The sequence below is a fragment of the Dipodomys spectabilis genome, unplaced genomic scaffold, assembly GCF_019054845.1.
Source record: "Dipodomys spectabilis isolate Male_0828 unplaced genomic scaffold, ASM1905484v1 ptg000095l, whole genome shotgun sequence".
Taxonomy (NCBI): Eukaryota; Metazoa; Chordata; class Mammalia; order Rodentia; family Heteromyidae; genus Dipodomys; species Dipodomys spectabilis.
The window spans coordinates 28,541,790-28,562,660 of NW_024870772.1; the positions used below are offsets into that span (position 1 = coordinate 28,541,790).

Sequence of the window (20,871 nt, forward strand, 5' to 3'; positions counted from 1 at the left end):
GGTAGAATGCTAACCTTGCTGAAGAGCTGAGGGACAGCGCCTAGGCCCAGAGTTCAGGCCCCATGACTGGACCCCCAAAAAAAAAATTAAAAAAAAAAGAAAATAGTGTAGGATTTGCACAGAACCTGTGAACATTCTGTACACTTTAAATCATCTCTAGATGACTTATAATGCTTAATACATTGTAAATGCTATGGAAAGAATTGTTTCACTGATTGTTAGGAAATAATGAAAAGAAAACATTTATACACATATACATACATGTGTATTTATGTATACATATGTGTATAAATGTTTTATGTATATATATTTATGTATGTATATTTATGTATATATATTTATATATGTGTATGTATTTATATACATACATATACATGTATTTATTTATTGCTAGTATTGAGGCTTGAGAACTCAGGGCTTGGACTTTGCCCTTTAGCTTTTTCATGCAAGGTTGACCTTCTACAACTTGAGCTATATCTTTACTTTCGGCTTTTTGCTGCTTAGTTAGAGATAAGGGTCTCATGGACTTTTTCTGCCCAGGCTGGCTTTGAGCTATAATCCTCAGATCTCAGTGTCCTGAGTAGTTAGGATATAGGCATGAGCCACTAACAACAGGCTCACCAATTTATATATACATATCTATGTATGTAAGTATCCATACATGCATGCATGCATGTATGTATGCATGTATACTTATGTTGGTCCTGGAGCTTGAATTCAGAGTCTGGGCACTGTCTTTTGAGCTTCTTTTGCTCAAAGCTTGTGTTCTACCACAGTTCCACTTCCAGCTTTTGGTAATTTATTGGAAATAAGAGTCCTATATATTTTCCTGCCTGGGCTGGCTTTGAATCACGATCTTAGCCTCCTGAGTAGCTAGGACTACAGGTGTGAGTCACTCTCAGCAGTGCATATCCCATAGGACTTGTTATGTGTATATACATAGGTTGTAGTATGTGGGGGAGGGGATGGTGGTAAATATTCCTGCTTATACTATGTGAAAACCGAACACACATATCAAATTTTGCACAGAGAGATGACATTGGAAGCTCCCTTGACAAGGTGTGCCCTTTAAAAATACAGCTCTACTCCCCTACGACCCAGCAATCCCACTTCTGGGCTTTTACTCAAATGATCACAAACAAGGCCATACTAAAGCTACCAGTACAACTATGTTTGTCACAGCATTATTCACCATAGCTAAGATATGGAACCAACCCAGATGCTCCTCAGTAGATGAATGGATCAAGAAAATGTGGTATATAAATACAATGGAATTATAGGCTTCCATCAGAAAGAATGACACCACCTCATTTGTTAGGAAATGGAAAAAAATCATATTAAGTGAAGTAAGCCAGATCCAAAGAAATATAGGGCCATGGTTTCCCTCATTTGCAATAATTAGTATATGTCTAGGATAATTTTATCCGATGTGCAGAAAAGCTCAAAAGCTATGTACATATAACCATATAAGATGATGCTAAGGGGCTGGGAAGGTGGCTCAGTGGTAGAGCACTTGCCTTGCATGCCAAAGGTCCTGGGTTCGATTCCTCAGCACCACATAAGCAAAAAGAAAAAAGCCAGAAGTGGCGCTGTGGCTCAAGTGGTAGAGTGCTGGCCTTGAGCTGAAGAGCTGAGGGACAGCCCAGGCCCAGAGTTCAGGCCCCATGACCTGATGATGCTAAGCAAAATGAAACCCAATATATGGATACAAGAGGTCTTTGTTGTTGTTGTTTTTAATGTACTATGTGATTTTTGTTTCCTTTGTATGTTCTTCCCCCTATGGTATATCCCCTGTTGTCACTGTACTTGATTTTGGTACCCTGCATCTTAGGGGAAGGGAAATAAAAAAATGCTGAAACAAGGACACAGGATGACCCATTGCAACAATGATACTCATAAGACACTATATGGGAAGTGAACTTTACAACTTTGGGCTGGAAGAGTGAAGGAGGTAGGGGAGGGAAGGGATAGTGGGAGAACAACAAAGGAGAGGGTAACAATGCTGGACAAGAAATGTACTCATTATCTTACTCATGTAACTGTAACCCCTCTGTACAGAATCTTTACAATAAAATAAAATTAAAAAATATAGCTCTATTAATGAGACTACAAAACAGTTTTCCTTGTCCTGAATTTAAAACTTTATTTTAAACACCAGGCTCATACCTATAATCCTACCTACTCAGGAGACTCAGAGCTGAAGATTGAGGTTTAAATCCAGCTGTGGCAGGAAAATACATGAGACTCATCTCTAATTAACTAGCAAAAAGCCAGAAGTGGAGGTGTGGCTCAAGTGTTTGAATGCCAGCCTTGGGCAAAAAGGCATAAGCATGAGGCCCTGAGTTCAAGCCCTAGAACCTTTGCAAAAAACCAAAACCAACCAACCAACCAAACAAGAAAACAATTTGTCAAGTTTTAGAAACTTTGCTTTACTATTGTTTTTTAGGGCTTACCTCTGTAACTCACAGTAGTATTTTTCTTTACACTGACAGTACGGCCAAGTACAGTGTGTTGACATTTCTACCTCGATTCTTGTATGAGCAGATTAGAAGAGCTGCTAATGCCTTCTTCCTCTTCATTGCCTTATTACAGGTAATGTCAAAAAGTTACTTAAAATTTGCCATCTCAATCATACAAAATGAGAGTTTCCTAATAGATTTCTAAATTGGAAAAGTGTTATAATATTTACATATTGTTTTGCCCATCCCCATCAAATCTTTGCTAATGTGCAACCTATCTTAACAGAATGAATACCAGCAAGCTGAAACATGTTTTGTCTGGGTGTGGGGAGGGAGAGATTGTTGGGATATATGAATAGGGAGAGGCAGAGTGGCCAAGTGTAGTCATAATATTCAATGTACATATGTGAAAATGGAACCAGTTAACTTGAAGCGGGGATGGGTTGAGTTGGGAGGAATGGAAGAATGATGAAAGGGGTGGCATTGATCAACATGCATCGAACTCATAAATTGACATCTTGACTTGAAACCCCTTTGTACAAGCCTACTTGATAATAATAATAAAGAAAAAAACAACCATTGCTGTGTGAACAAAACACGCTCTTTGTATAAAACAGATGTGTTTTGGTATTGCCTCAAGGAAAATTACAATTTCTAAAAGAGGTATGGAAACACTGGTTCTCAGGGGGTTGTATGTCTGAACCTTTTTCTATTCCAAACTCATGGCTGAAGTTTAGATAGGTTTAAAAACAAGGCAATCAGTTTTGTGCAACAGAAATGGAAAATCTTTGCAAACAAGTGAGTCCTGAGTGACAGACTTCCTCTTGTCTCTTCCAGCAAATTCCAGATGTGTCTCCCACAGGAAGATACACCACCCTGGTGCCATTGATTATTATCCTAACAATTGCAGGCATCAAAGAGATTGTAGAAGATTTTGTAAGTTTTTGCTTTTGGGTAATAAAATATATTTCATGGTATAGAACTTATTACATATATACATTTCTTTGGATAACATGCCTAAGACAGAAAATAGCTTCAGTAGCCTCTAGATGAGGGATGGTATTTTTTAAAGAAGGGAACTCAGAATATCTTGATTACAGTGATCTAAAGTAGTTCTAACTTTGTTTTCAATTGTTGGATCTCTGGAACCTTTCTCTTGGAGAGGTATTACTATTGTTTCTTAAATCCTACTTTAGAGCTTGTTAATTTGGATAGCAAATGTGCTGTCTAGGAATATAGCATTGGCTTTGCTATCCCCAAAGTAATTTTATAGGAGTTTATCTCATAAGCTGGGTGCTGGTGGCTCACACCAGTAATCTTAACTACTCAGGTGGCTGAGATCTGAGTAGCATTGTTCAAAGCCAGGTAGGGCACGGAAAATCTGTGAGACTCTTATCTCTACTAAACTACTTTAAAAAAAAGCCCAAAGTGGGGCTGTGGCTAGCTGAGAGTAGGTATAGCACTCAGGCCCTGAGTTCAAGCTCAGGACTAGCATGCGCGTGCACATGTACACACACACACACACACACACACACACACACACACACACACACACACACACACACACAAACACACACACTCGGATTTGTCTCTTGGCATTTCCCCGCGGGTATCTCCAAATTCATTGGCTAAAACAATGTCCCTATTGTGTCTCCTTTTCCCTTCCTTTCTCTCTGGTCCCTTCTTCTTTGCTTGCTCATCTACACACATTAGCTTTCTCACACACAAATGGTGGATAAGTAGTAAATTAATGTAAACTGAAAATTAAAATTGATTGTGATTGCTTCATCATATCAAACCATCCTTTTAGTCTGTTTATAAATAAATGAGAAGTAAGGCATTTTATACTTTACAGTCATTGTTAATTATTAGAACTAAAATATAGATAAATGAAGAGAAGAAAGCAGTAAAGGAGAGAATGCAGTAAATAATTGTACATATCCTACAAATTAAGGTTAGGAGGGATGGATGAGAATGAATGTTGAAAGAGGTGACTGATCAAGATGCATATATAAACTGCTTTGTTAAATGGCAGCTCCTTTGTACAACTATTTAAAGATAATAAAAATATAAGGAGCTAAAATATAATCACATCACCACGGTGGGTCTGTTTAAATGTTGTCAAAGATCGTCGATCATAAACCATGAAGCTGGATTGTACAACATTAGCATTGTAGTTTCTTGGCCTCCAGGTTTTTCTCCAGTCTTATTCTTTGTCATTTCAGTTATTCACTTGGAATTTTTGAATTTATGACTGTTTTTCTTTCTGTAACAGAAACGACATAAGGCAGACAATGCAGTTAATAAGAAGAAAACAATAGGTAAGATATCATTTTTTTCTACTCTTAAACTTTAAGATTACGAACTATATTTAAGGGATTCACAATAAGCAGTTAATGATATGGATACAAATTAAGAAAATCACCTACAAGGGGCTGGGAAGGTGGCTCAGTGGTAGAGCTCATGCCTTGCATGCCAGAGGCCCTGGGTTTGATTCCTCAGCCCCACATAAGCAAAAAGAAAAAAGCCAGAAGTGGCGCTGTGGCTCAAGTGGTAGAGTGCTAGCCTTGAGCTGAAGAGCCGAGGGACAGCGCCCAGGCCCAGAGTTCAGGCCCCATGAACGGACCCAAAAAAAAAAACAAACAAAAAAGAAAATCACCTACAAAATACAAAAGAAATAATAACATATAATAACAAACAACCCTTAGTCTTGATAGTTTAAACAGGATCTGAATAGATCTAAATAGGATTTCAAATTTTAGAAAAAGTTGTAATTTTTAAGAATTGGACAGCTGGGGCTGGGAAGGTGGCTCAGTGGTAGAGCGCTTGCCTTGTATGCATGAGGCCCTGGGTTCAATTCCTCAGCACCACATAAGCAAAAAGAAAAAAACTGGAAGTGGTGCTGTGGCTCAAGTGGTAGAGCGCTAGCCTTGAGCTAAAGAGCTGAGGGACAGTGCCCAGGCCCAGAGTCAGTTCAGGCCCCACGACTGAAACCCCCTGCCCCCCCCCAAAAAAGAATTGGACAGCGTGTGTGTGTGTGTGTGTATGTGTATATATGACTAGGACTTGAACTTAGGGCCTGGACGATGTCCCTGAGCTTTTTTGCTCAAGACTAGCACTCTACCACTTTAGCTGCAGCTCCACTCCTGGCTTTTTAGTGGTTAATTGGAAATAAGAATCTTACAGGCTTACCTTCCTGGGCTGGGTTTGAATTTTTATCTTCATGTCTTAGCATCCTAAGAAGGTAAGATTACAGGAGTGAGCCACCATCACTCAGCAAGAAATTGGATAGTTGTTATGTACCCAAAAGGTCCAAGTATTCAAACGTTCTTATCCTTGGGTTATTCTTCCCTGCCTCTCTTTTCCTATTTTTTTCATTGTTTTATGTCAGATCTATCTATCTATATGTCTGTCTGTCATTGTCTGTTTTGTTCTGGTACTGGGCCTAGAGTTTTTGCTTGGCTTTTTCTGCTCAAGGCTGGTGCTTTACCACTTGAGTCTCACTTCCACGTATACGTTTTTGCTGGCTAGTTGGAGATAAGAATATCATGGACTTTTCTGCCTGAGCTGGAATCAAACCTCAATCTTCAGATTTCAGCCTCCTGAGTAGGTAGGATTATAAGCATGAGCCACCTATGTTCAGCACATCAGATCTCTTGCTACAGTTGTTGCAGTTGTATAACATTAGGCTTTTTTCCTGTTCTGTATTGAGTAGAATCAAACTTTACTTACATGTACACAAAAACATTTAGGTGTGTACACTAATGTATATATTGAAGAGGTAGATTGGAGTTCCATTTTTTGTGAATGGTGATTTTATACCTTTCTCTGTAAGGGTATAATATATTAGAGATAATAAATGCAAGTATATAAGGAATCACTTAGAGTTTTGGAAAACTTTATTTTAATTACCATCAGCACTAACTACTTCATTGTGTTTTATTATTCTTCTTTTACAGTGTTAAGAAATGGTATGTGGCACACCATTGTATGGAAAGAGGTAAAAACTATTTTTTAAACATGATATCAGAAAGCATTGTTTTAGAACTTACAATGAATCCCTGGTGCTGAGGATATTGTAGTGTTTTTTATTAAAGCTATTTCTATTTTATATATGTCTTTTATTAAAGCTCTCTCTATTTTATATATGTCTCTATTTTATATATGAATGTTTCCTCCTATCTGGTCTCTTTGAGAATATACCCAGGGTGGTAGTTCACATAGTGAACTTCATTTCTTCTAATGGGTAGTTTGAATTCTCAAAGTATTTTCTCTCTTTTAACCCAACAAGAGAAACATTGATTGTTTCTGGTCTTCTGTTTTTCTCTTCACCCAAATTCAAGTGTTAAAGTTGTAATTTGTAACTTTTGATATCCTCATTGCTATTTTTTTCATGCTCATATTTGTGATTCTAGTGCTCAGGAGGTTGAGATCCGAGGATTGTGATTCAAAGCCAGCCCAGGCAGGAAAGTCTGTGAGACTATCTCCAGCCAACTTCCAAAAAAACTGCAAGAAGAGCTGTGGCTTAAGTGGTAGAGCATCAGCCTTGAGCACAAAAGCTCAGTGACAGCCCAGGCTTTGAGTTCAAGCCCCTAAACACACACACACACACACACACACACACACACACACACACACTCACACACAATTACCTTTAAGTACATAGGTGTTTCAACTCCACATGTCAGTTTATGAGTACACACAGAGTCTCGATTAGTGTGGCCCCTTTTGTTGTTATTCCTCCATCCATCCCAACTCCACCTATCCTCTCATGTTACCTTGATTCCATTTTCAGATTTGTACATTGAATAATATGACCATATTTACCCATGCATCCTATCTTTGTCTATTTTCATTATTTTGGGTGAAAAGGTTTTTACTAAAATACAGAGGTTTAAGGGTAGGGTACTCCTTTGTTTTGGTCTCAAAGTGAGGGGTAACAGAACATAGCCAATAGCATCTGCTCTTTACAATTGTACCAAGGAAGGCTTTTCTGCCTAGTTGTGGAGAATGTAAGCTCCAACCCAGAAAGACCACACAGACACACAGGCATGTAGAACAAAGAAAGAAAGGTTTATTGCCAGCAAAGGCGTTGACAAGGCCATTTCTCACAGGGAGAAGTGGTGCCTGTCTTTGTCTGAGATGACTACATATAACGCGGGTGCAGGCAGGGGGAGGGGAGTGGGTTGAGGGGGAGGGGGGAGCTCGAGGTGCTAGGAGGTAGGGACCTTGGTGTGGATGTGTGGGCCCAGGACTTCATGGCGGCTGCCTAAGTAGTAGATAAGGGGCCTGCAGTTGGCCAGATTTTCTGATTTAGTCAGTCTGGGTAGGTCCTAGAATATGTGTTTCTAAAAGGTGCATAGGAGAGGCTACTGCAACTGGTATGGTGAAAGGGACAAACAGTTCATCATAAAGCAGAACGCCCGCTGAGCCATGCAAAGGGGTGAAGCAGGTGCCTGGGCCTGTCTAGGAGGGGCACTAAATCCAGAGCTTCCAGTTCAGACATTCCTCAGCTGATGTTCGCAACAGGGTGTCCAGGAGAGCCACCCAGAGCTCCTTAACTCTTGGTACAGAGTGGAGTGGGAATGTTGGAGGAGGAAGAGATGAGTCCCTGAGCTCTGGCTGATGGGGAGGCAACTCTAGGGCAGATTTCAGTGTCTTTGATCCACTTTGAGAGGATCTGTTGGCTGTTTCACAGTTTAGAAACTCAAAGGACCCTATGAGGAAAGAGTGATTTTAAACACTTATAAAAGATTTAGCCAGGCACTGGTGGCTCATGCCAGGATGTGGAGATCTGAGGATACCAGTTCAAAGCTAATCTGTGCAGGAAAGCTCAGAAGACTCTTATCTCTAGCAAACTACCAAACAAAAACAAAAACAAAAAACAAAAAACAACTAGTATATGTCTGAGACAAGCAGAAAAGGTCAGATAAGTTGATGTTCGATGAAATGAACCCCAAGATAAGTATTCAAATGTTTTTTTCTTTCTTGCGATTGTTTCTAACATATTTACAAGATGATTTCTTTGTTGCTTTGTATGTCCCTCCCCCATGGTATAACCCCTGCTTTCATTGTATTTGATGTTGGTATAATTTGTGGAGGGGAAGGGCAAAAACAAACCGTTTAAATAGGGATACAGGTGGAGCCATTGCAATAATGAGAAGTAAAAGTTGTTATGTTAATAAATGAACTTTAGGACTTTGGCTGGGGGGGGGGTGGTGGTGGGGAGATGGGAAGGAATGGGAAGGGGAAACAAAGGAGGAGGCAACAATGCTTGATAAGAAATGTACTCATTTTCTTTTTTTTTTTATTTTTATTTTTTGTGAACATACTGTACAGAGGGGTTACAATTTCATGGGCAAGATAATGAGTTCATTTCTTATCAAGCATTGCAGCCTCCTCCTTTGTTTACCCTTCCCAGCCTCCCTCCGCCCCCCCACCCAATCTTCCCCTCCCTACCAAAGTTGTAAAGTTCGTTTTCGACAATGTACTAATTTTCGACATAACGACTTGTACTTCTCATTGTTGCAATGGGTCTACCTGTATCCCTATTTAAACGACTTGTTTTTCCCCTTCCCCTCCACAAATTATACCGACATCAAATACAGTGAAAGCGAAAACGAACTTTACAATTTTGGTGGGGAGGGGGGGCGGGGAGGATTGGGTGGGGAGGCTGGGGAGGATTGGGTGGGGAGGCGGGAGAAGGATGGGAAGGGATGGGAAGGGGAAACAAAGGAGGAGGCTACAATGCTTGATAAGAAATGTACTCATTATCTTGCCCATGTAATTATAACTCCTCTACAGTATTTTCACAATAAAATAAATTTTAAAAAAAGAAATGTGCTCATTACCTTGCCCATGTAATTGTAACCCTTCTGTACGGTATCTTCACAATAAAAAATTAAAAACAAAAACAAACCCAGAAGTAGAGCTGTGGCTCAAGTGGTAGAGTCTTGAGAAAAAACAAACAAATGAAAAATACCCTCTCAGGGACAGTGGCCAGGCTGGACTTCAAGGCCTAGGAGGGCATCACAAAAAAAAAAAAAGAAAAAGAAAAAGATTTCTTTCCCATTGTACTAATTCTGTCAGATGGTGTCACACAAGGGACACTCATGTGTTACAGACATCAAATAGAAAATCATCTTCAGACAGAGACCCAAGCAAAGTAGTGCTTGGCTATTGAGATTACAAATGCTTCTTTATTTTGAAGTATTTGAGTATGAAAGAAAGTAATAATTTTCCCTATTCCCCTACTTTCTAGCTTTTTAAAATTAATTGCTTCTGTTTTTTTTTCTGTGTAAATATAGGATTTTTTTTTTTACTTTATATATCACTTACTTTTATTGTTGCCATAAAGGTGATACACAGAGGGGTTACAGTTATATAAGTCAAGTAAAGAGTACATTTCTTTTTGGACAGTGTAACCCCTTTTCAAAACACTTTCAACTTGCATAATTATCCCTCATTTTTGTAGGGATGGTTGTTAAAATTATATAGTATTGTCTTTATTATGGAATATGCTTAACTTACTGCCTTTAAATTGGATACTAACTTGTGCTTTGGATTGGTGCACTAACATCAAATGCACAATGGTTCTACAAGTTGATTTGTACTTATTTTTTTTTCTTTATGGTAAACTGGGAGCCTGGTGGCTCCATGCCTGTAATCCTAGCTACTCAGGAGGCTGAGATCTGAGGAACATGGTTCAAAACCAGCCCAGGAAGGAAAGTCTGTGAGATATATCTTTGATTAAAAACCCAAAAGCTGGAAATGGAGCTCTGGCTTAAGTAGTAGAGTGCTAGTTTTGAGTGGAAAAAGCTGAGACCCAGACCAGTACCAGACCAAAATCAAAACAAAACAAACAAAAACCCCCTAAAACCTTCTCACATATTTTGGCAAGCAGTTCACAGAATTCATACTACTAATAAGTCACCTTCAGGAACCCACCTTAGTGTTCTTTTGTTTTTGTGTGGTGTAGGTTGTGGTGCTGGTGATAGAACCTAGGCTTCACATATACTAGGCAAATTGTCTAGCCCTCAACAAAAAAATAAACTGGAAACTTGTTAGTGGATATGATCCAGTAGCCAGTAATTTATTTATTTTGTGCTGGTACTTGGCTTTACACTCAAGGCTAGTGCTCTACCACTTGAGCCACAGTTGCACTTTCAGCTTTTGGCTGGTTAATTGCAGATAAGAATAGTATGACTTTTCTGTCAGGGGTGGCTTTGAAAAGTCTGCCCATATTCTGTAGGATCCTCCCCCCAAATATGATAAATCCTCCGTTGGTTGAATCTGGATGTAGAACCTGTGGATTCAGAGGGTGTCTGCCCCTTATAAGTTAGTAGTATGTATTGAAGTCTTTTCCTTTTATTATTGTGGAGGCTAAGATTTGTGGTGTACACAATTTTTCCTTCACATATTTAACTGCCTTTATCACATTTGTGCTTTCTCTTCTTTCTTACCTCTCTGTCCCTGTCCCCTGGTCTCTAGGTGGCAGTGGGAGACATCGTGAAGGTCCTTAATGGCCAGTATCTTCCAGCTGACATGGTCCTGTTCTCCTCCAGGTCAGGTGTGCTAGTGGTCACAGTTCTTGAAATAAGTGTTAAGAACCTATTAAGTGACAACCACAGAAATCCTGAGTGACTTTTTATTGCCCCCTTTTAAGCCTATGAATTACCATCTTTTCCCCTTACTTGTTCTAGCTGTTAAGTTGAACATTCCTAATTAATGATAGTTGCAGATTTTGGAACCTTCTGGATTTCTGATTCAGTTAGGGACGTTGAGCTGTCTAAAGCTCATCTTTTGAAATTGAACGCAGTGAACAATCTGAAACATATCTGATGCCACACATTTTGGGTAAGAGAAAATTAACCTGCACTTTTGTCAATTGCGTTGTCTTGCCTTGACTCTTACTTTTCTTTCTCTCTTTCTTTTAGACTTAATCTGAACTACTCCTTCTCCTTCTTCTTCTCCTCCTCCTCCTCTTCCTCCTCTTTCTCTTTCTCCTTTCTTCTTTCTTCTTTTTTTCTATGTTGTGCTTGTTTTGGGGCTTTAAGTCAGGACCTGGGTGCTGTCCCCAAGCCTTTTCTGTGCTCAAGGCTAGTGTTGGACCACTTGAGCCAGCTCCACTTCTGACTTTTTGGTGATTAATTAGAGACAGAAAGTCTCACAGATTTCTCTGTCCAGGCTGGCTTCCAATCTTGATCCTCAGATCTCAGCATTCTGAGTAGCTAGGATTAACTCTTCCTATAGGTACTGACTCATTTAGTTTCCTGGCTATTCTGGGAGATTTCTCATCAATGATGGGGACATCAACACAGTTGAGAGCAGGGAAGGTCCACTAGCCTCCAGGCTGAAGTTTATCTATGATTCAGCATAGTATGTGATGGGTCTAGCCAGCAGTCTATCTGGCATAACTCAGTGCTGCTCATAAACAGCACAGACATGACCTTTAGAGGATGCTTAGTTTTTATTCTCCTGTATTTGTCCTAAGTTTTAGTGTCATCTTCTCTCCTAGAAAAAGGTATCATCAGTGGCTCATGCCTGTAATCCTAGCTATTCATGAGGCTAAGATCAAAGGATCCCTGTTTGAAGCCAGCCTGTGAAGCCTGTGCAGGAAAGTCTAGGAGATTCTTATTTCCAATTAAGCTGGAAATGGAGCTGTGGTGCAAGTAGTAGAGTGCTAGCCTTGTTCAGTCATAGTATTCAAGCCCTGAGTTCAAACCCCAGGACCAGCACACACACAAATAGGAACCAAAGCCTATGGAGGGGTGAAAAACATCATATACACAGGTGGGATTTATGATTGACCCACTTACTGGTAATGAGGAAACTTTTAGACGTATGAAAATATAAATTACTTTATAGTTTGGTCTATGGGTCTTGGCTGTGACTCTCAGATCATGTGGATTTGATAGGGGATGGTTTATCTGAGCTGAATTAGATTTTCAGGATGTTCAGTGTATCTGAATGTATATTTATGCTGGACAGTCTGTAGAATACATTATAGCATGTCTTTCTAGTAACCCATGATAGTCTTTGTTCATACATGAGAAAACAAGGGCTCCAAAAGATTAAACGACTTGCTAAGGTCATGAGTTACTAGGTGATTTTAATGCATTGAATTGGGTCTCAGAATTAATTCTCTTCACTACAACTATACCATCTAAACCAGAAATAGCACCAATTATGGTTGTGTTTTCTCTTTAACTGTTTGGTACTGGCTAAAACATCTAATTTTAAGGACAGAATAATCAAAGAGATTAGATATTTTAGCCAGGCATCTCACACCTATAATCCTAGCTATTCAAGCTAAGATATGAGGACCATGGTTCAAAGCCAACCTGGGCAGGAAAGTCCATGAGACTCTTATATCCAATTAATTAGCAAAAAGCTGGAATTGGAGGTGTGACTCAAGTAATAGAAAACCGGCCTGGAGTGGAAAAGCTATAGGACAATGCCCAGGCCCTGGGTTCAACTTCTGGTACCAGCATACATCCCTCTCCCCCAAATTAGATGTTTTGATTTAAGAATTATCTTTTGACATTGCAACAAATTTTGGGAACACTAAGGCTTGCCAAGCATGTATAGTGATCTTTCAACTCTGATGGCTGTAATTTTCTTCAAAACACTAGTTTGTGGGGGTGTGCCTTGGGCAGGTCTTTCTGTCTAATGGAGATCCAGCCTCAGCCTTTGAGAATTCCTCCTACCCCTGCAGTGGCTGGATCTTTGCTGGTGTATCACTGGTCTTAGTCAACCCATCCCTCTCTGTCTCATCCACTTGAAGTCATTTCTATCTGCTTGAGACCAAATGGCCATTAAGTGGACCCATGAAAGTAGATTATTTGGATATGCAATGTTGGATTAGTGTTTGGCACTGAAGAAGAGTGTGCATCTTCCTTTCTCATCAATTATACCTTCTAAAGTGGTGGTTTATGACAATATATTTGAATTGCCTATCCGTTTCTGTGCATAGAGATTTCATGAGCTGTGAATTTGTAGAAAGGATGTTATTCAAATTGGCCTTTTTTCTTTGTTCCTCTTCTTAGTGAACCTCAGGCAATGTGCTATGTTGAAACAGCTAATCTAGATGGGGAAACCAACCTTAAAATACGTCAGGTAAAGTCACCTTTATGATTTATGGTTTTATAGAGGCTGAAATTGCAAATATGGCCCCTTATGTACCAGCCAGTGTCTAGAGCAGACACAGGGAATAGACAAAGCCTCAGTCCTAAAGTTTGTTGGAAATAAGATTCCAATTGTAGAATCTTGTATGAATTGTGAACAATATACTATATATTATATACAGTATTGTATATTACATACACTATTTCCTTTCCTCAAATAACTTAAAAAAATTTGTGCTGTTTTAGGGGCTTGAACTCAGGGCCTAGGTACTGGACCAGAACTTCTTTGGCTCAAGGCTAGTTACCACTCTGAGCCCACAGTGCCACTTCTGGCCTTTTCTGAGTAGATTATTGGAGATAAGAATCTGATGGGCTTTCCTGTCTGAGCTAGCTTGGAACTGTGATTCTCATCTCTCAGCTCCTGAGTAGCTAGGATCACAGGTGGGAGACAACAGCTCACACATATACATGTTCATATATGTACATACATACATAATATGTACACACAATATTAGTCATACACACATATTTTTAGCTTAAAAATACAGGTTTTCTATTTATTTAAAAATAACTTCAGGCCAGGTGCCAGTGACTCATGCTTGTAATCCTAGTTTTCAGGAGGCTGAGATCTGAAGATCACAGTTTGAAGCCACTTCAGCTGGGAAAGTCTGTGAGACTCTTGTCTCCAATTAACTTCCAAGAAAGTAAAAGAGGAGCTGTGGCTTGAGTGGTAGAGCACTAGCTTGAGCAAAAAAAAGCCCAGGGACAGTGCCTAGGCCCTCAGTTTAAGCCCTGCTATTGTGTTCTGAGACTGCTATTTATAGCATCATGATACTCCAAGTTGTCAAGGCATAGAGTAAAACCTCCCTAAAGCTAAGTAACTTGTTTTTAACAGTGTTACTTATTACATAAAACAGATTCCTTATGTTTAACATTGTCTTCTGTATAAAATAAGCATGAATTTTAATTTGAAAATGTTTCAATTTCAACTCTAATTCTCTGGTTCAGTTACTTTTCCAAAACTGAGTTATATTCTATACATAAATAGCCTGTGATAAAATTTAAGTTTTTTAAAGATTTTTAAAAACAAAACCTCTATCTTCTTGCAGTTTTAAAATGGCCCCAAAATGTAACTTCATACTTGTCTTACTTTATAGTACATTTTATTCTAATATGAAGAATAGTAGTCTGTAAAGTATAAGAATTTTAAGCATTTTAAACTGAGTGTTAGTGGTTCATGCCCACAATCCTAGCTACTCAGAAGGCTGGAATCTGAGGATCATTGTTCCAAGCTAGCCCTGGCAGGAAAGTCCATGAGACTCTATTCCCAAAAATATTCAGCTGGAGGTGTGGCTGAATTGGTAGAAGGCCAGCCAAACAAGCAAGCAAGCAAGCAAGCATGAGATCTGGAGTTCAAACCTACATACTGCCAAAAAATAAAAATAAAAAAATAAAAATTTAACATTCAACTCTTTTTCTGTTACATAAACTTGAATTCAGTAATTTTGTTTACATATATTTCTTTAGATTGTTTTCTTCTATGTTTAAAGATTTGGCCAGGCATGGTAGCTCATACCTATAATCCTAGCTATTCATGGGGTGAAGATTGTGGGAGGATTATGGCTCCAGGGTAGCCTGGGCAAAGATTAATGAGACCCCATCTCAATCAATAAATTGGGTGTGTATGCATCTGTCATCCTAGCTAGGCAAGAGGCATATGTAGGAAGATCATGGTCTTAGGATGGCCCTGGCAGAATCATAAGACCTCACTTGAAGAATAATTAAAACAAAAAGGGCTGGGAACATGGTTCAAGTGTTAGAGCTCCTGCCTAGCAAGTATGAGAACCTGAGTTTGAACCTCAGAATCATCCTCTCTAAAAGAGTTAATGATTCAGGTGATTGTTTCTAACACATTTATAAGATTATTTCTTTGTTGCTTTGTATGTACCTCCCCCATTGTATAACCCCTGCTTTCACTGTATTTGAGGTTGGTATAATTTGTGGAGGGGAAGGGAAAAAACAAATCGTTTAAATAGGGGTACAGGTGGATCCATTGCAACAATGAGGAGATGTACAAGTCGTTATGTGGAAAAACGAACTTTACAACTTTGGTGGGGGGGGGGAGGATTAGGTGGGGGGTGCGGGGGAAGGATGGGAAGGGATGGGAAGGGGAAACAAAGGAGGAGACTACAATGCTTGATAAGAAATGTACTCATTATCTTGCCCATGTAATTGTAACCCCTCTGTACGGTATTTTCACAATAAAAAAAAGAAAATAATTTTAAGGAAAAAAAATAAAAGAGTTAATGAGGTTTGCTATAAAATTATATTTTTATGTATATTTGGAACAAAACATTTAAAAGATTCCCATAAATAGAATACAATATTAGTGGGATCCCTTATTCTACCTTTATGACCACAGTTAGAGGCCAGCTAATAGTTCATACCTTCTATAAGATGTGTTAATTATTACTTAAGCATAGTTATTCCCAGCACAAGGATGGGACCATCATCTTTGCCAAATTAAAATCTTTGATATTTTTGCACCTCATTGTTGTGCAGTTTATCAAAAGCAGCTGGATTTAATTTGCCAAATTATTGTATTATAGATAGCTCATTGTGCCTTATAACTGATGGAATGTTGGAGAAGGATATTGCCCTTTAAACATGAGAGAGTGCATTTATTTTTCTCTGTCGGTTTAACATTTTAGGGTTTGAGTCACACTGCTGACATGCAGACTCGAGAAGTGCTGATGAAACTGGCTGGAACTATAGAATGTGAAGGGCCCAATCGCCACCTCTATGACTTCACTGGGACCTTGCACTTGGATGGGAAAAGGTAACTCTGTCTCTCTCCTCCCTCCTTTCCTCCTTCTCTTCCTCTCTCCTTCCTTCCTCCCAATCCTGGGGCTTGAACTCAGAGCCTGGATACTATCCTTGAGCTGTTTTTGCTCAAGGGTGGTGCTCTGCCACTTGAGCCACCTCGCCACTTTCAGATTTTTGGTGGTTAATTTGAGAAAAGTCTCCTGGACTTTCCTGCTGGGGCTAACTTTGATCCTCAAAACTCAGCCTCCTGAGTAGCTGTAGGATTACAGGTGTGAGCCACTGGTGCCTGGCTTGGCTGTCATTTCTCATATCCAACCATTCTTTTTTTTTTTTTTTTGCCAATCCTGGGGCTTGAATTGAGGCCCTGGGCTGTGTCCCTGAGCCTATCTGTGCTCAAGTCTAGCACTCTACCACTTAAGTCACAGAGCCACTTCTGGCTTTTTCTGTGTATGTGGTACTGAGGAATTAAACCCAGGGTTTCATGCATGCCAGGCAAGTGTTCTACCACTAAGCCACATTCCCAGCCTTCATATACAATCATTCTACATTTCAAATTTCTAACTGGAAGTCTCAAATTACTAAAATTCACTCACGTGATTAATCATTAAGCCATTCTTGACAAATTTGATAGAAGAGGTTTATTGCATCTTGTTTTTCTTTTTTTTTTTATCGTGAAAATACTGTACAGAGGGGTTACAATTACATGGGCAAGATAATGGGTACATTTCTTATCAAGCATTGTAGCCTCCTCCTTTGTTTCCCCTTCCCATCCCTTTTGTTTTTCTTCTTATAGAAGTCTATAATATAAATTTAGTTTCAGAAATGAATGTTTCAAGTTTTCCTTTTCTTAGCAATTTCTTTTCTGAGTATTAACAGGGAAATACGAAATAATTTTCTCTAACATTTATATAAAATAAACTGGAGCTGGATGCTAGTAGATAATGCCTGTAATCCTAGCTACTCAAGAGGCAGAGATCTGAGGAACATGGTTCAAAGCCAGCTTGGGCAGGAAAGTCTGTGGACTTTATCTCCAATTATCTTCCAAAAATCCAAAAGTGGAGGTGTGGCTCAATTGGTATAGGGTTAGCCCTGAGCAAAAAAAGCTCAGAGATAGCACCCAGATTCTGAGTTCAAGCCCCAGTACTGGCATCAAACAAAACAAAAACAAAATCTATCAAAATCTTATTTTGTTTTCCATTCTGATGAATGGATAAAGGATATTGCTCAAATTTGACTGTAGGAAACATTTATTATGAGTTTATGCTTCAGGAGAAGTTAATATATGTTCTACTGTCATTAAATATAAATGTTGTTTCTTATTTCCAGCCCTGTTGCCCTTGGGCCTGACCAGATCTTATTAAGAGGTACACAACTTAGAAATACTCAGTGGGTCTTTGGCATTGTTGTTTATACTGGACATGACACCAAACTCATGCAGGTAAAATGCTTCTGTGCTGAGAAACAATATTGACTTCTTTTTACTCCTTTTCTTTCTGTTCTAATGGAGGGTGGGATGCAGCTTTCACATTTAGGAAGCTCATTTGTCTATGAACCTAAACTAGGAAAGCTAGTGCTTTATTCTTAGATAGTTTCTTCTGGAGTTTTGTTGTTATTATCAAATATTTGTTTAGTCTGAAATATAAATGTTCTTTGTTAGACTTAAGAGGGACAATTGATTCTAACTTACTTTGTCTTCTGGACTTAAGTGGAGATTAAGTCAAATATTTTATCTCTCTTTAGTTCTCTTCGTTCCATTAATTAAAATTTTACCATAAATTCTTATTTAAATGAATTCTAGACTTGTAAACTCAGTTAAAAATTGGACTGGGAAGTTGGCTCAGTGGTAAAGTGCTTGCCTCACTTGCATGAAACCCTGGGCTTGATTCCTCAGTACCATATAAGCAGAAAAAAGTCAGAAGTGGCACTGTGGCTCAAGAGTACTAGCCTTGAGCTGAAGAGCTGAGGGACATCGCCCAGGTCCAGAGCTCAGCCCCCATGACCGACCAAAAAAAATGTTTTTGCTCATTATTTTTCATGTATGCTAGTACTTGGTCTGGCTACTTAGCTGGTGTTCTACCATTTAAGCCACAGCTCCACTTCCAGGTTTTTGCTGGTTAATTTGAGAATAAGTCTCACAGTCTTGCCTGCCCTGGTTGGCTTTCAACTGTGGTCATCTCAGCCTCCTGAGTTGTTAGGATTATAGGTGTGAACCACCTGAGCCTGACTAAACTCAATTGTTTTTGAACCAAAGAAAAAAATATAATTTTAAAATGATTTTTTCCCACTTTCCCTATAAATGGGTTTTTTCTCAAAATTTTGTTTGTGAATTTATAGCCCATGTTTATATTAACGTCATATTTTGTCAGCCTGCTTTTGAAATTCTATATAAGTCAGTGTCTTGCTGTATCTGTTTTTATTTTTTGTGACTACACTAGGCATTTTATTTTGCTAGTGGCAGTTATTAATGAGAATTGGATTTTCTTTTCCAGTATTTTTATATAACTTCTAAAGCTCATAGTGGCTATTGGTCTTAATTAAAAATAGTGTTCATACACCAAGTCTTGTGTTGGGCCATGTTGATATGACAGCAAAAAGCCAAATCATACTTTGGGGAACCAGGTAGACTGAGGAATAATGTGATATTGTAAAGTAGAAGGATAATTGTAAAAAACAGTCTTGTGGATGTATATATAGAAGGTCATCCAACCCTGGCTGGCGATGCTAGAGACCTGATATCAGGAAGGAGGTAGATTATTGTTTAGATCCCCTCCTCGAAGCCAGATAATAGAAAGATAAGAGTTAAATGATTAAGATAGACAAATGATAGAGCCCCAGTACACACCAGCTAGTTAATGCAATGAAGACAAGGAAGGCAAGTAGGAATAGAAGGCTGGAGAAACTCCCTGAAGTTGAAGATAACTGTTAAGAGTTATTGAGTGACATGTAGACAAATATATAGAAACATTGTCTTTGAGTTTCCAATTGAAGTTGAGAGTTCCCGATGAGGGGAGCCCTGAGGCTGAACCATGGCAGTATGAAGTAAAAGATCAAGCTGTGTCAGGCCATTTGTTGCTGAGCAGGAGAGAGTAAGGATTGGACAGATTGGTGCTAGGCTTTCCAAGATAGTTGAAAAAGGCAAGGCTGAGGGAGGGAGGAATTTCATGAGCTAGTTGCTTAAGGCTTCAGTGAGTGAGGAGAATTGTTAGGGGAATTCACTTGTATCTGTGAATTTTTAAACATACTATTAGAGGAACAAATGTCCAGAAGCATTGTAAATTCTTGAATATATACTCATTAACACCAGATGCCAATTGATCTGAGTCTTACTGGAAATATTCTTTGTTTGGGGAAGGATTTGGCCTGGTAAGGCAAGGAGCAGAAGGAGAGTTCACAAAGCAAGAGGAAGATGTAAGGCACTCTAGGGAGGAGGGCTTCATGGAAGGTAGAAAAATGAATAGATAATTGCTAGTTCAGACCTAGCAGATTCTGGGGTGACAGATAAAGAGGTGCCCATGCAGTGATATCTCAGAATATTGTTTATTAAATAATTAATATTACAATTACCACCGTGGGATGAGGAATAAGTTTTACTGACAGATATGGTTAAGCTACTGTTCTTTCCCCAAACCTCTGCTATTATAAGTTCAAATTAGCCCAGGGCAAACAAGGGAGTTCCAGGAAAATAGACAAAAAGACACATTCCAGGGGATAGATGACAAAAATAAATCAGAAAGTACTTAAACAGTTTCAGCAAGGGATCTAGGAATTTCCTCACTAAAATTTGTATATACTGGAACTCTGTCTTTTGACAGGAATTAATGAAAAAGGTCAAACTCGCATAAGCCTGTGCCTTTAGAGATAGGATAAACAACCAGGATATTCCCCTGATATCATTCATACTTCAAGCACACTGTCAAATCTCCTAAAACCCTCACAGAGCTCTAGGGTTCCCACAGTTAGTTAATGCTGAGAGACAAATATTGGTTAGATCAGGATGGTTCAGCATATCTAGGATGTGCCTTATCCAGCTTCCTGCTTGATTCTCATTCCTTCACAGCAGCTGATTATAATGTTTAATTTGTTGTTACAGAGTAGTTTGTGTGAATGGATAGGCTAGTGCTCTGCCATCTATTAAGTAACCTTGAACTTCTACAGCCCAGTGTCTGATGAAATACCTGGAGCACCACTGACCACAAACCACTGCCTTTTATGTTGAAGTGACAACATCTCATCATGAATGATGAGGTTAGATTTAGGCAGGGCCCCAAGACTAGTTTTCAGATTGTACCTATTACAAATTTAAGCCCTTTTCTAGTTTCATTGTATACTGATGCTCTAGGCTAGTGCTCTACTACTTGAGCCACAGCTCCACTTCTTGCTATTTCTTTGGCAGTTATTTGGAAGAAAAGTATTATGTACTTTCCTGGCCAGGCTGGCTTTGAACCACAATCATCAGATTT

At 39.1% G+C, this 20,871-nt stretch overlaps 1 protein-coding gene across 1 annotated transcript in view; it reads left to right on the forward strand.

Moving 5' to 3' along the window:
* The window catches only part of LOC122112870 (phospholipid-transporting ATPase IB), a 421,079-nt gene that overhangs the window by 29,955 nt on the left and 370,253 nt on the right, over nucleotides 1-20,871 (forward strand). Inside the window, exons 2-9 of the mRNA XM_042685833.1 lie at nucleotides 2,493-2,592; nucleotides 3,297-3,395; nucleotides 4,735-4,780; nucleotides 6,419-6,459; nucleotides 10,950-11,023; nucleotides 13,508-13,577; nucleotides 16,297-16,424; nucleotides 17,738-17,849. Of these exons, the coding sequence (XP_042541767.1) occupies nucleotides 2,493-2,592; nucleotides 3,297-3,395; nucleotides 4,735-4,780; nucleotides 6,419-6,459; nucleotides 10,950-11,023; nucleotides 13,508-13,577; nucleotides 16,297-16,424; nucleotides 17,738-17,849 (670 nt within the window). The remainder of the gene's footprint in view (nucleotides 1-2,492; nucleotides 2,593-3,296; nucleotides 3,396-4,734; nucleotides 4,781-6,418; nucleotides 6,460-10,949; nucleotides 11,024-13,507; nucleotides 13,578-16,296; nucleotides 16,425-17,737; nucleotides 17,850-20,871) is intronic.